The 11,855-nt window shown below is 38.3% G+C and overlaps 1 protein-coding gene across 5 annotated transcripts in view; it reads right to left on the bottom strand.

The window, feature by feature from the left end:
- Window positions 1–3,731: 3,731 nt before the first annotated feature.
- The window catches only part of CAMSAP1 (calmodulin regulated spectrin associated protein 1), a 28,693-nt gene continuing 20,569 nt past the window's right edge, over window positions 3,732–11,855 (bottom strand). For all 5 annotated transcript variants that reach the window (XM_055720194.1, XM_055720191.1, XM_055720193.1 and 2 more), the window contains 7 exons: window positions 9,060–11,496; window positions 7,555–7,691; window positions 7,259–7,467; window positions 7,075–7,177; window positions 6,574–6,689; window positions 6,215–6,333; window positions 3,732–5,899 (listed from right to left, as the gene is read on the bottom strand). In XM_055720194.1, coding sequence (XP_055576169.1) covers window positions 5,597–5,899; window positions 6,215–6,333; window positions 6,574–6,689; window positions 7,075–7,177; window positions 7,259–7,467; window positions 7,555–7,691; window positions 9,060–11,496 — 3,424 coding nt within the window. In that variant the 3' untranslated portion in view covers window positions 3,732–5,596. The remainder of the gene's footprint in view (window positions 5,900–6,214; window positions 6,334–6,573; window positions 6,690–7,074; window positions 7,178–7,258; window positions 7,468–7,554; window positions 7,692–9,059; window positions 11,497–11,855) is intronic.

The following is an 11,855-nucleotide window of genomic DNA, read 5'->3' as shown; positions in this document are numbered from 1 at the left end:
GCAGTCCATCACCTGAATGGTAATCTCCAGTTAAGTGCAAAAATTTAAATCCAATATGGGCAATTACTTACATTTCATGGAGTGAAAGTTCCTCCTGTAATTCTGGTATATTTGTCCTGACAATCTGCATGAGATAAAGGACTATACCAATGCATGTCATACCCTTTTGTCAAAAAACAAGTCAAGATTCAATGTCCCCTTCTCTTAGGTTCTGAGGCACATGTCAGAGGCAGATTAAATGTGCCTACATATTCCAAGCGCTCAAGATTACCTGTGGAGCATCTCTTGGGATGCATCACATCAATGTTCCTTGGTTTCTGCAACAATGTATTAAAGCTAAATCCATGATCAGACCCGCCATCCACGGAAGTTTAAAGTATATCCTAACATACGCGCAAGACTACAAAAAAATATTACAGAAATAAGATGAAGTAAACTTTTTCTTCCATTTTTAATACTCAGTCTTCACATATATAATTAAACAATAGAACATCTGATCAATGTGAGGACAAGAGTTCAATTTTTTTGGCTTTAACGTGTCGAAATATGTAGTTTAGACATCTAAAAAATATACTTGTCGACCACATGAATATCTTAATTTCAAACTGTCCTGAAGAATATTATATAAAGTTTTCACGTAGCAGCAGCACACACAACACCTCCCCCACAAAATACTTCACAGATTCTCCAGTTCTGCATACCTAACATAGCAGTAAAAATGGGTACAAAAACAACCTCTCAAAAATCTTTTTTGCAGGTCACTTTCGGCTGCAGCGTCCTTGGAGTGTCACAGCAAAACCAGCCTCCTACGAAGTCTTAGAATTCAGCTACTGTTTGACACCCGAGCCACAAAATCCAGGGCAGAAATCGTACCCTGCCACTGCCATCCTCAGTCACACCAGCACGCAGCCAGCTGCATTTCACTGAACTGCTTAAAATACATTAAATTTAAAAGCTTAATTAACTGAAAGCTATTTAATTAGATAAGCACAGCGTGGATAATAGCTTAATACACAACCATGAAGACTGGCTATATCAATGTATGCCTGAGGAAAAACCCCAGGTACGATCCTGCTGTCAGAAAGCAGAGCAGATCCCAGATTCCAAGGACAGTCAGTTCAGAGTGAAGATGACGCATCCCGTTTGTTGCTATATTAAAAAAAAAAAAAAGCCAAACCCAAAACAACCTAAAAAAAAAAAAAATCAAAGCCAGGGGGGTTCCAGTGTTCTGACACTGCCTCTAGTGCTCAGTTCTGAAGACTTGTAAGGAAAAAAAGCACAAGGAACACAAAATTAGAGTGCCAAGAACTCATTCATGTCACTCGTGTTATACTATAGCCCCAAACTATTGCTTGTAGTAAGTGAAAACTCAAGAGATCACCAGTGTCTACGCTCTGAACTCTCCAGTTTAGTGGCAAGAAGTCAGATTTACTTTTTTTTTTTTTTGCAAACTGAACCGTTCTAGCAGCCCAGCATATAGTGTTCAACTGTATTAAGGTTTTCAAAATAAGTCAGGCTTTTCAAAACTCAGATTATTCTTGCTTGAACTCTTACCCTACTAGAAAGCATGATGAAAATGAGACAAAGACACATTAAATCTACAGATGCAAACAGCATGTGCAAATACGCAACAGACCGATGAATGGGAGTTTGAGAAAAAGAAACTGCATTTAAAAGCACTTTAAAGATGTACATTCTTGTATTTATTACATGTAAGAAACTAGTAAGAAATCGAGAGAGGTCAAAGGCAGACCTACTTGCAGACTACTCTATATAGAAAACAAATTCTCTAGCTCAGAGCAAACACAGCCAGAGCATTGTGGTCCGTTTCCAGGGAGCGCTACAAAGGCTGTTTGGCTTCGGCACATCTTTGGAAAATTCAGTGGGGAAGAAAAAAATAAAAATTGTATCTCCCTTGTTTTTAGACAGCTGTTACAGTTTAGCCCCACAGTCAGTAGGAAAAGCTGATAGCGTAGCTGTACCTAAAGCTCCCACTCCCTCTTCCTGCCCATACTCCCAGGAAGCACGAGAACCTTTTTGAACAGCTTGAAAGTTGTTTGTTTGGTTTTTTTTTTTTTTTTAACCAAAGCCAGTTCTGCTCGCTTTTACATGGGAAGCGGGAAGAAGGAACAACCCTGGCTCCAATCAATCCTGGTGAAAAACAAACTAAACTTCTTAAAGCTGCAGGTTGACAAACGATTGCTATTTATCTACAGGAGGCACCCAGACAGAGCAGAGCACCACTCTACTGGAACAGCCAGTAACCTTCCTCGCATTTCAGCTGTCAGGGTATTTACACAGTACCCTCAGGTGGCTGTGAAGAGGACAAAAATTCATATTCTAAGCAGTGATTTTTAGAAGAGACAACAGCAAAGAAGATGGTGAGATCTTCCATGGCAATTATCAGTGTACAGATCACCTAACTATCCCTACACGTAATGATTCTCAGCCACTGTAAGTGAAGCATTAAGCATAACATCATTAAAACTAGTTAGAAATGCCACGTATTCAGAATTCGATAAACTTAAGACAAAGAACTATGCTAACAAAGATATGCAGTCACAGTCCTACAACCATATTTCACCCTGGGCCGACACCAAGCAGCGAACCAAGTTTAAGCTGGCATTCTGGATTATACAAAACCTATGTAAGAAAATGAATTTTTCTCCCTTCTACAAAATGCTGATTGCATTTGCCTCTACACATCTACAGTTTATCCACATTCCTCTGTGTAAATTCTGCATCATGTTCTTACAAATAAGTTCTCCCTCTTCCTGCTTCCAGACCAAATTAATACAGCATATTCCTTGCCAAGGTATTTGAGATTAATGGGGGTTTTTTTATATAACTAAAACTTAGTTCTTCAGAAAATTTAATCTCTTAGAAAGTGACTTACTCCTACTTCCCCTCTGATCCTCAGCTTGGGGCTACATGCTGCCTGTAAGATGAAGAACTCCTTGGCCTCCTCTCCCTCTCCAAATGGATGTCACCTCCTATTGTTTCCAGTAGTAAATGAGGCCACATTGCAGCAGGAAAAGTAAGGACCTGATCTAGTGCAATGAGATCCAGGAGGACACTGAAGGTGACATCGCCTTTGTTGTTCCAGTCCTTTCTATGGGCAATGATATCTCAGCCTGAATGAAATACATAAAAGTACAAATCACCAGAATCACTGGTTATTTTTTTTTTTTTAATCTCTACAAACAAGGACTATCTTTGAAAATTTTATTGTATAGTCACAGAAAACTATTTCTGCATTGGAAAAAATCCATAGTTTTCAGAATGCAAATTTCACTTCTGTGCAACCAATATGGATTCATTACAAAGCTTAAACCACCAGCTTATTTCTAAATTCTGCAGGCAACTTGTCTTTACAAATCACAAGCAAGCTAATACTGAGGAGCTCTACAAAAGAAATTCTCTTGGTGCTTCCAAAATTCTGTCACTAACTGAATACATAGATCAAAGAAAACCCACCTGCCAGATTCAAGAGTCTGAAGACTGATCAAATAAATCCTTAAATAGACTGTTAACTTTCTGAAAGCCTTCTGGTTGAATTTTTGCACATCGCAATCAGGGTCAGGAAAACTTGTCATAAAGTTATTACAGCTACATACAGATGAAGCTTTCTAAGAGCACAACTAAACATAGAATAGCACATCTTTAAAGCATATTAGTTCTGAGGGGGATGAAGTGTCACAACAACAGAAGTACACATGAAAAAAACTAAATCAGTTAATGATTTTTATTAAATTTCAGTGTTTCATAAAATAAATATGGTATATAATATCAAACAGTGAGAAATAAAGCACAAGCATGAAAAGCATGGTAACAAAAGTTACACTCATGACAGTGTTTAATACTTAGCACTTTAGAAACCATAAAGCCTTTAATTATTTACAAGCAGCAAACTATCTAACATAATTTACAAAGTTGCAGCAGCCTAGTCAAGGAGTAATGGAAGGGGGAAAAAAAATTGAGAGACTGCAATGGAAGACCTTCACTTTGCTCTGTCTAGTTAGCACTTTATTATTATGTACCCTATTTTCCCCTTATGTACACAACTAACTTCCATTATTTTCAAAGCTTAATAATGACACTGTATTGTATTTTAGAGCTCAGTTTGTCTCTAGGATGGTGTAGTGCCTTCTGCACTCAAGAGATACATATTCAAGTATATACTTCAAATAAAAGTAAACATGTGCAAACCAAAGTTATAAGCCTACATGACCTGCAAGTAGTAGTGTCAAGCCGCACGTAGCGGGCGCAAGTTAGCGGATTAAATTGGGTAATAGCTACAGAAACCTACTCAGAAGTGTAGTCTGGACCAAAAATGAGAAATGGGAGTGTTAAAAAAAAAAATAAAATTGAACTGAATTGCAAATATACCCTGTTACCACAGACAAAAACTTAATCTGCTGAAACAAAGACTTTTAAGGTCATAACTCAAGATTTAATATTTCAACATGAAAAGAAATCCAAGCCATTCGACTTATTTGGGATTCTGAAACAAATGCAAATGTCTGTTTAAAAATTGCTTTTAAATGAGAAAAACAAATCGATATATATCACCCAAAATAAAAACATAACACACTCTTCATTTTAGAGCATGCTGCTCGTTCAGAATAAAGACAGGACAAAGGAAGTAGAATTACATTTCATGATGTAATAAAAACATTAAAATTTGTGATCATTAAGTGCACCATTGTACAGGAGTAGCGTGCTCAGAGTGGAAATGTTCTATACCTACCAGAATCCATCTTTAACAAAGCAAACAAATCTTTAGGACACTACCTGAAACTGAAATCAGTAATAACTGTGCTCCATTCAGCTTGACTTAAGTTTCAGTCAGGCACATTCCAGCTATAGTAGTAGCACCTGTATGCCTCTTCACGATTGTATTCCAGAGATCTTTAAATTTGCGAACAATTATTTTTTTAAAAAAAAAGACTGGCTTTTGCAATCCTTGCAATGCTTATCCTAAACAGATACTGCAAGTAAACTCTGTTCTGAGCAGCACATGTTGGGGCTTTTTTCAGAAATCTGAGAGCTGGACTTACGTTGGCAGTAGATACAGTACAACAATTTGATGTATTAAACAGTTCCTCAAAAAAGTCTGAAAGGAAGATTTCCCTAAAGACTGTTTAAAAAAACCAAACCAAACCAAACCCAACCCAAAACACTTCACCCAAGATCTGTTCAATCCTTCTACTGAAGTTCAGAGCTTGCCACCTTCAAGAATGACAGGAAAGAGGAGGGAATGAGGTGGAGAGGAAACAGAACTCAATTATTCCCAATTTGTACCGATGAAAAGCTTCAAGTAAAAGGAAATCCACTTGTTAACGATCTTGCTACATGCACAGTCCCTCATCAGTTGAAAGCCACAGTAGTTAGCATTGGGTGTAACAGCAGATTTATTCATAAAAAACACTGGCAATGTTCCTTCATTCTTAACTTGCATCCACGGTTTCTGTTTAGAAGCTTCTTAAAAAGTGTTTATGGTTCTGCACATTTCATACCAAACTGCAGGAAAATGGTAAACGTGTCTTCTTTCGATGCAACCCCATTCAGCAATCTTCTCCCCAAGAACTCAGTGTCATTTACGAGTCTGAGTCTTCTTTGGCACTGCAGGTCGCTTGGCTTGCCACAAGTGGTTATGAATAGTAAGAGCATCCACACTGACAGACATGGTTTTGGCTGGGATCACGTTAAACTGTTTTCTGTCCGAACTGTACTTATAAAGTTTGTCAATCATTTTCTTGGTGATGCTCTTTGGCCCTGTTCCAGTCAGCTTGTAGATTTCTTCAGTGTCAGGATAGTAGCAGTAAAGTGCTCTGAACTGGCAGCCAGCATCACGGAACAAGATAATGTAGTGGTTGGCATCACATTTTTCTAGTTCCTGCATTAAAAATAAACAGACACACTTAGATTGTTCACAGTGAAAATGTCCATGTTATGCCAAGCTTTAAGCTTTCACATATAGCTGATTAAGTGTTTGAAGTTTTTGGAACATGATTTTCAGTTTTTATAAACTCACAAATTCAACTCTAAATGCAGGATCGTGTTTTCCACAAGTCCACACAGTCAAGGGAAGTAAAGGATTCTCAATACAGGTACATTTTAGGAAAATTTGCTACAATGTGGGATTACAAAATGAGTATTACAGATACATTTTAATTTAAGTGCATTACTGATCTTGTATTTTAATGTTTACCTCTAATATTGAATTCTTATGTGGTTCATTCACTTTTCCAGCAAGGCAGCAATGAGATATAGCATTGTGAATAATAGGTTTGTTTGATTTGCTGCTGGGTTCCTTAAATAATTTTGGACCTAAAGAAGATAAACAAGTAAAAATTATTTGCGCTATATTTACAAACATTAAAAATGTCATTCATCAAAATGACAACCCCTCCTCAAATATTTTTCTACAATAACAAACTTTTAGAGAGATTAGATCAAAATACACCTGACGACTTCTCAAAAAAACCCAAAAGTGTCACATCAAATATACGGCAGCTTTTTATGACCTGATATTCATGACAAATGCTCAAAGTAAAACAAAATAGTCACCTGTGTATTCTGCCACTGAAGCAATAGAAGATGCTGTCGAAGCGTTCTCCCAATCTCTTTCTGTGTTTCTGCTAGGATTTCTGCTCAGTATTGGTAAGGACTCCATTGATTCAACTCTTTGGGGTGGGGGGGAAGAATAAAAAAAAATAATAAAAATTATATGCCAAGATTTGGGGTTTTCCCCCCTCCAATCTTAAGTAAATTCACCAGTTGCTGGCTCGGAATGGAATAGGCTATTGTCCCTTTTCCTCCCCCAGAACAGTCAGATTCTTCCTGCTAGATTATCAAAGCAAAAATCTATTGTTCCTTTGGAAGACAACAAAACCAAATTGTAAGTTTGTACAGAACATCAGAGTTGGCAGCCACATAAAACAGAAGATGTGTTCACTAATTACTGTTGTGCCTCTATGCCAGCAAACTGAAGCAGGAAACACTAAACCCCAACACTATTTCATAACATATTAAAATATCAAAAAATTGAAATTAAGGCTATCACTCTACCTCTGAGACGGCGTGCCACCAGAGTGCACACTTTCAGGTTCAGTTGTTGCTGCCGAGGCCAAAGACAGACTGGAACCAGACTGAGCACTGCTCAAATTATCAGCTACAAAGCAAAAGAGAAAATGTGAAACACGTTTTGTTAAAGCAGATTTGCAGACTCTGTAAAAGCAAACAAAATTCTTACGTGTGGAAGAACACTTTGTCCCTGAATCACTGTAAGATTCTTCACGATGGACTGACTTGGGCCTGGGTTTTTTGGGCTTTGATTTGGGCTTTCCAAGCCCTTGCTCCTCCAAAATTTGCTGTTGTTTTTTCCTTAGATATTCTTGTTTGATAAGTTCTCTTCGAGCCTTCTCTTCCTCTTTCCGTATTCGGTCCTCCTCAGCTTTGCGACTGAAAAGCAAATATAACATTATATTCAACATACAATAGTTTTCCTCACCTTAAAGATAAAAAGTATTCTTTTCCACATGTTATTACCGAGCTTCATCTCTTTTTTGCTCAACTTCAGCCTCCAGCTGCTGTTTCCGAATCCGAGCTTCCTCAGCTTTGCGCTGCTGTTTCAAAAGGAACGCTGCACGTTTTTTTGCGAGCTCATCTTCTGCTTTCTGCTCATCCTGCAAAATTCATAGGGGTAAAGAGTTTTAAAGACTAGAAGAATATATATTAAGCTGGACATCACAAGATTGCTGAGGATTCCAGGAAAACGTAAGCTATTACTTTCGGAAATCTTTACATTTTTAGAATTGATGAATGTAGATCAGAACTGTATTGAAGAGACAGTTTTAGTTTTCCCTTAAGACTGTGGGGAGAAAAAAACCCAACCAAACAGTCCCATCTTACTCTGGACTTGTTTTTAAGTATGCTTAATCACCACAAAACCTTCCAGAAGCGCAAAGAACGCAACTGTCACACGGGCTAGGATGGACAGCACAAATAACCCCAGCATAACAATAAATTTTGAGTCAGCCAATATTAATCACACTACATAAAACCAGAAGTTAAATTCACGGGGACTGAGACAGCCTAGCCCAACTTCCTTGAGAAAGAAATTAAAAAAGAAAGTATTGTCACGTCAGCACATTTGAGATATTTACAACATTCATTGCTAAGCACAAGTTAAGATACTAAATGTTCCAATAGCAGTTCTGAACTTCACTAGAAGGTGTAGATACACTATTTAAAAACCATCCAACCTCACAATATAAGAAATATCACTGTACTAAATAAATCAAACAGCTTAACAATAACCTCTTCCTCAAGGCAGAGTTAGATGCAAAATGAGAGAAATTACTTAAATTTAATACATTTTCATCATGAGCCCTATACACTACCATTACAAGACAAAAATGAAAGCTGCATGAAAAACATTAATTTCTTCCAACATTGCATTGAAGCATCTCATTTCTCAGTAGCATCTACAGCCATAGAGCTAAATTCTCCATTACAGCCCTTGACTTTTGGCCTGTGAGGCTGCTCAAAAATCAGAGAAATCTGGGCACAAATGCAAAAAACCCCCCAGTTCAGACTCTCAGCTCCCCACCAAGTTTCCAAACCTGTTCAGCAGGCTTCTACTAGATACATGCACCCTGTCATAATTTTTTCCTTCAGTTGATACAGGTTCATAGAATGCTGGGATATCAGAATGGTAAATTCTTCCCTTTCATTCTGTGATTCTTTTGTGCTAAGTACTTACAACATATTTGTATGTCAGTTTCTCAGACAGAAAAAAAACTAAGGGAAAGAAGAAAAGCAAGGTTAACCCTGGTTCCAAGTAAAGTTAACAAGAACCAGGATTCCTTACATCAAGCCAAAAACTTTTCTACACAAGCAATCCTTTTCCAACAGAGTTTTTTAAAGTCCTAATATTGCAACCAGAATGTTCTGTGTTCCATCAGAAGTCTGAAGAATGAAGTGGACAAAATCAGTTCTAACGCTGGGAAAATACGCAACATTAACCAAATATAGAAAGATATCATATTTACCTTGAAGAAAAAACCCACACCAGACTTCTGATCACCTTCACTAATTATATCCGTAGACCTATCCCGGTTTTCAAGTTCTCCTTCATCTGGAGCTTTTAAGTCAGACAAGTCTACTTCAATGAGATTGGCCTTGCTTCTCAGTGGCTCATCCACTGGGACATTCTCTTTTCCTGAGCCATCAGATGAATTTAGCCCTGTTTCCTTGAAGGTGTTATTCACCTCCTTGCTCATTTCAGAAATAATATTTGCATCTTTGGAGGTGGAGAGAACAAGTGCCCTTTGATTGCTCTCATCGTGAAGTCTGTAGGTATCAAAGAAACACTTTTCTTGAGAACCATTTCCAGAATCAGGACTACCTTCCAAGCCGATTTCCGTTGGTGTTTTTGCCAAGCTATTGGATGGAAATGGTCTTAAATGTGGTAAGGTTTCTAGACTTTGTGTCGGGGTTTTAACACGTGCTGAATTTTGTTGTCTGTCTTTAGTGACTTTCAGATCAGCTGGTCTTCCTGATCGAGAACTCCTTCCTTGACCAAACCGAGGTGGTTTACGAAGACTGTTCATTCCAGTTGGAGATAAGGGCTCAACAAAGTGAATCGATGGTTTTACCTTTTGGTCCTGAGAGTTATTTCTGGCTCCTGGCGATGGCACTGATGGAGATTTCATAAGTAGTTCCTGTTGCTGAGAAATCTTTAATATAGCCTGCTGAAGTGTACTGATTGTTTCATTTAGTTTTTCGATAGAAAGATCACATTCATTTATATCCACTTCTGTAACACTGTCATCCAGGAGGGCAACAGAAATAATTTTACTTTTTTCCAAATCATGTAAAGCAGCAGAGTCTTTCTGTTTATGTTGCTCCGCAAAAGCTAGGCTTTCTTGCATTTTTACTTTTGCTACTTCTTGAGAATCATTAAGCATTTCTTCTCTCTCCTCCTCTTTCACAAGAAACTCCTCAGATTTGGAACCCAAAGAAACTTCATCTAAGTCTTCACCATTGTGCCGACAATATTCTTTTCCAAAATGTTCTGGCTTGAGAGGCTGTGGAACGTCAGGAGATTTCCCTTTTTTAACCACATGCAAGAAAGCTGCCTTGCCCAATTTTAGTCGCTGCCTCGCTGATAAGGCTTCCATCTTCTTCTTCTGAGCTTCTATTGCCCTTCGTTTCTCTTCCAACTGCATGTGAAGCTGCACCAATTCAGAAGCTAAAAGATTAACATTATCTTTATTTTGTCTGTTGGGGCTTTGTTCTCGCTTTTGTTTCCATGTGGTTAGTGGTGCCGGGCAGCTTTCTGATCCATCTGGCGTGGTCTTCTGTGAACTACTCGTGCTGGACTTCGTTTCATAACTGTTAAGTCTCTGAAGCTTTCGTTCTGCGAAATTAGTCATTCGGACACTCCCACTAGCCATCGACACACTGCTGACTTGAGAAATTGTACTCAAACATGGGCTGGAGCGTCCACTAGCATCATCCTTATCTTCGTGTTCTTTGACCTTCATATCTTCTTGCAATTTTGCAGATTCTTCCTCGCCAATGTACTTAGCGACTATAGGATGGTCATCTATGACTACTAAATCCTGTTCAGTGTCTTCTATGTCTAAGAGATCTGAATCAGAGTCCTGTCTCACCATAGTCCATGTAGTATCTGTAACATGCAAATTGAGACTTCTCACATAACTTGCATTGACTTTACTTGCTATGTCATCATCTGATTTAGCAGCATGAAGAAAAAACCCTCCAGTAGATAGCTCCTGAGTGGAAGGATCTAAACTGCTACTAGCCAAAGGTCTGGAAGCTTCTAAGCTGGCTTCCGCCAGTGCCACTGAATCTGCAGCACTAGGATCTGCAACTGGAGTGAAATCAGAACTAGAAATTGGAGTAAAAGTCCTACTGAGGTCATGCTCACCATGACTGCTATTTGTTTTCTTGCGGATCAAAGGCAAGTGTCCTTCATTTAATCTCTTGGTTATAAAACTCCTTTGTTTCCCTTCCCCGCATTCATCCTCTTTATTGATTATCTGTTTTTCCTTTGCTGGTTTTAGAATGGCAGGCATTAAAGGCTCCAAGTAAAAACTCTCTGGTTTGCTTTCTGAAGTCTCGCTATTTGTTTTTGGAGACCACGCAGTTGCAACTACGCTGGGCACCCTGGCTGATGCATTCTGCAATTCAAGATCATCACGGTTTGACCTTTCTTCAGATCTGATTATTGCAATAAGCTCTTCATCTTCATCCTCAATTTCAACATTGTTCAGCAAGCTCTTCCCGTTAGTTTTCACTGATGGAGGATGGGGCTGGTTTTTTGGAGTTACATTAACAATGTTTGATGCAAGACTGTCTTTGCTGATCGATCTAGCCAGACTAATGCTATCACCAGACCCAGGGTCTACATCACTACTGGCAGAATGATGAAGAGCAAATGGTGTTGGCTGAGACAAAGGCCTAGAAAAGATAAGAACAATCTACTGACACTTCAGCACAAAAACTTACAATTTGTTCCACTAAGGACCCATGATATAGACAGCTAAAATTTTTGCTTCATTTGAAAAATGTATCCTGCATCAAAAGTGACCAGCAATACTACATAGCAACTTCAGATATTTCAGTTTTCAACACTGCTTACTGAAAATAATTTTTAAAGTATCTTCAATTGCAACCCTAAAATCAATCATCTCTGAAAATGTACGTTAGAAAAACACAAAATTAAGCAACTTCTCAGTCCAGTTCCGATGAAGTGATACCACATTACTACAATGAAGTTGTCACAGTGTCCTTTCACTAAACAGTATTGTAATACTTCA

The sequence above is a fragment of the Falco cherrug genome, chromosome 9 (genome assembly GCF_023634085.1).
Source record: "Falco cherrug isolate bFalChe1 chromosome 9, bFalChe1.pri, whole genome shotgun sequence".
Classification (NCBI taxonomy): Eukaryota; Metazoa; Chordata; class Aves; order Falconiformes; family Falconidae; genus Falco; species Falco cherrug.
This window is presented reverse-complemented; position numbering and strand designations above follow the sequence as displayed.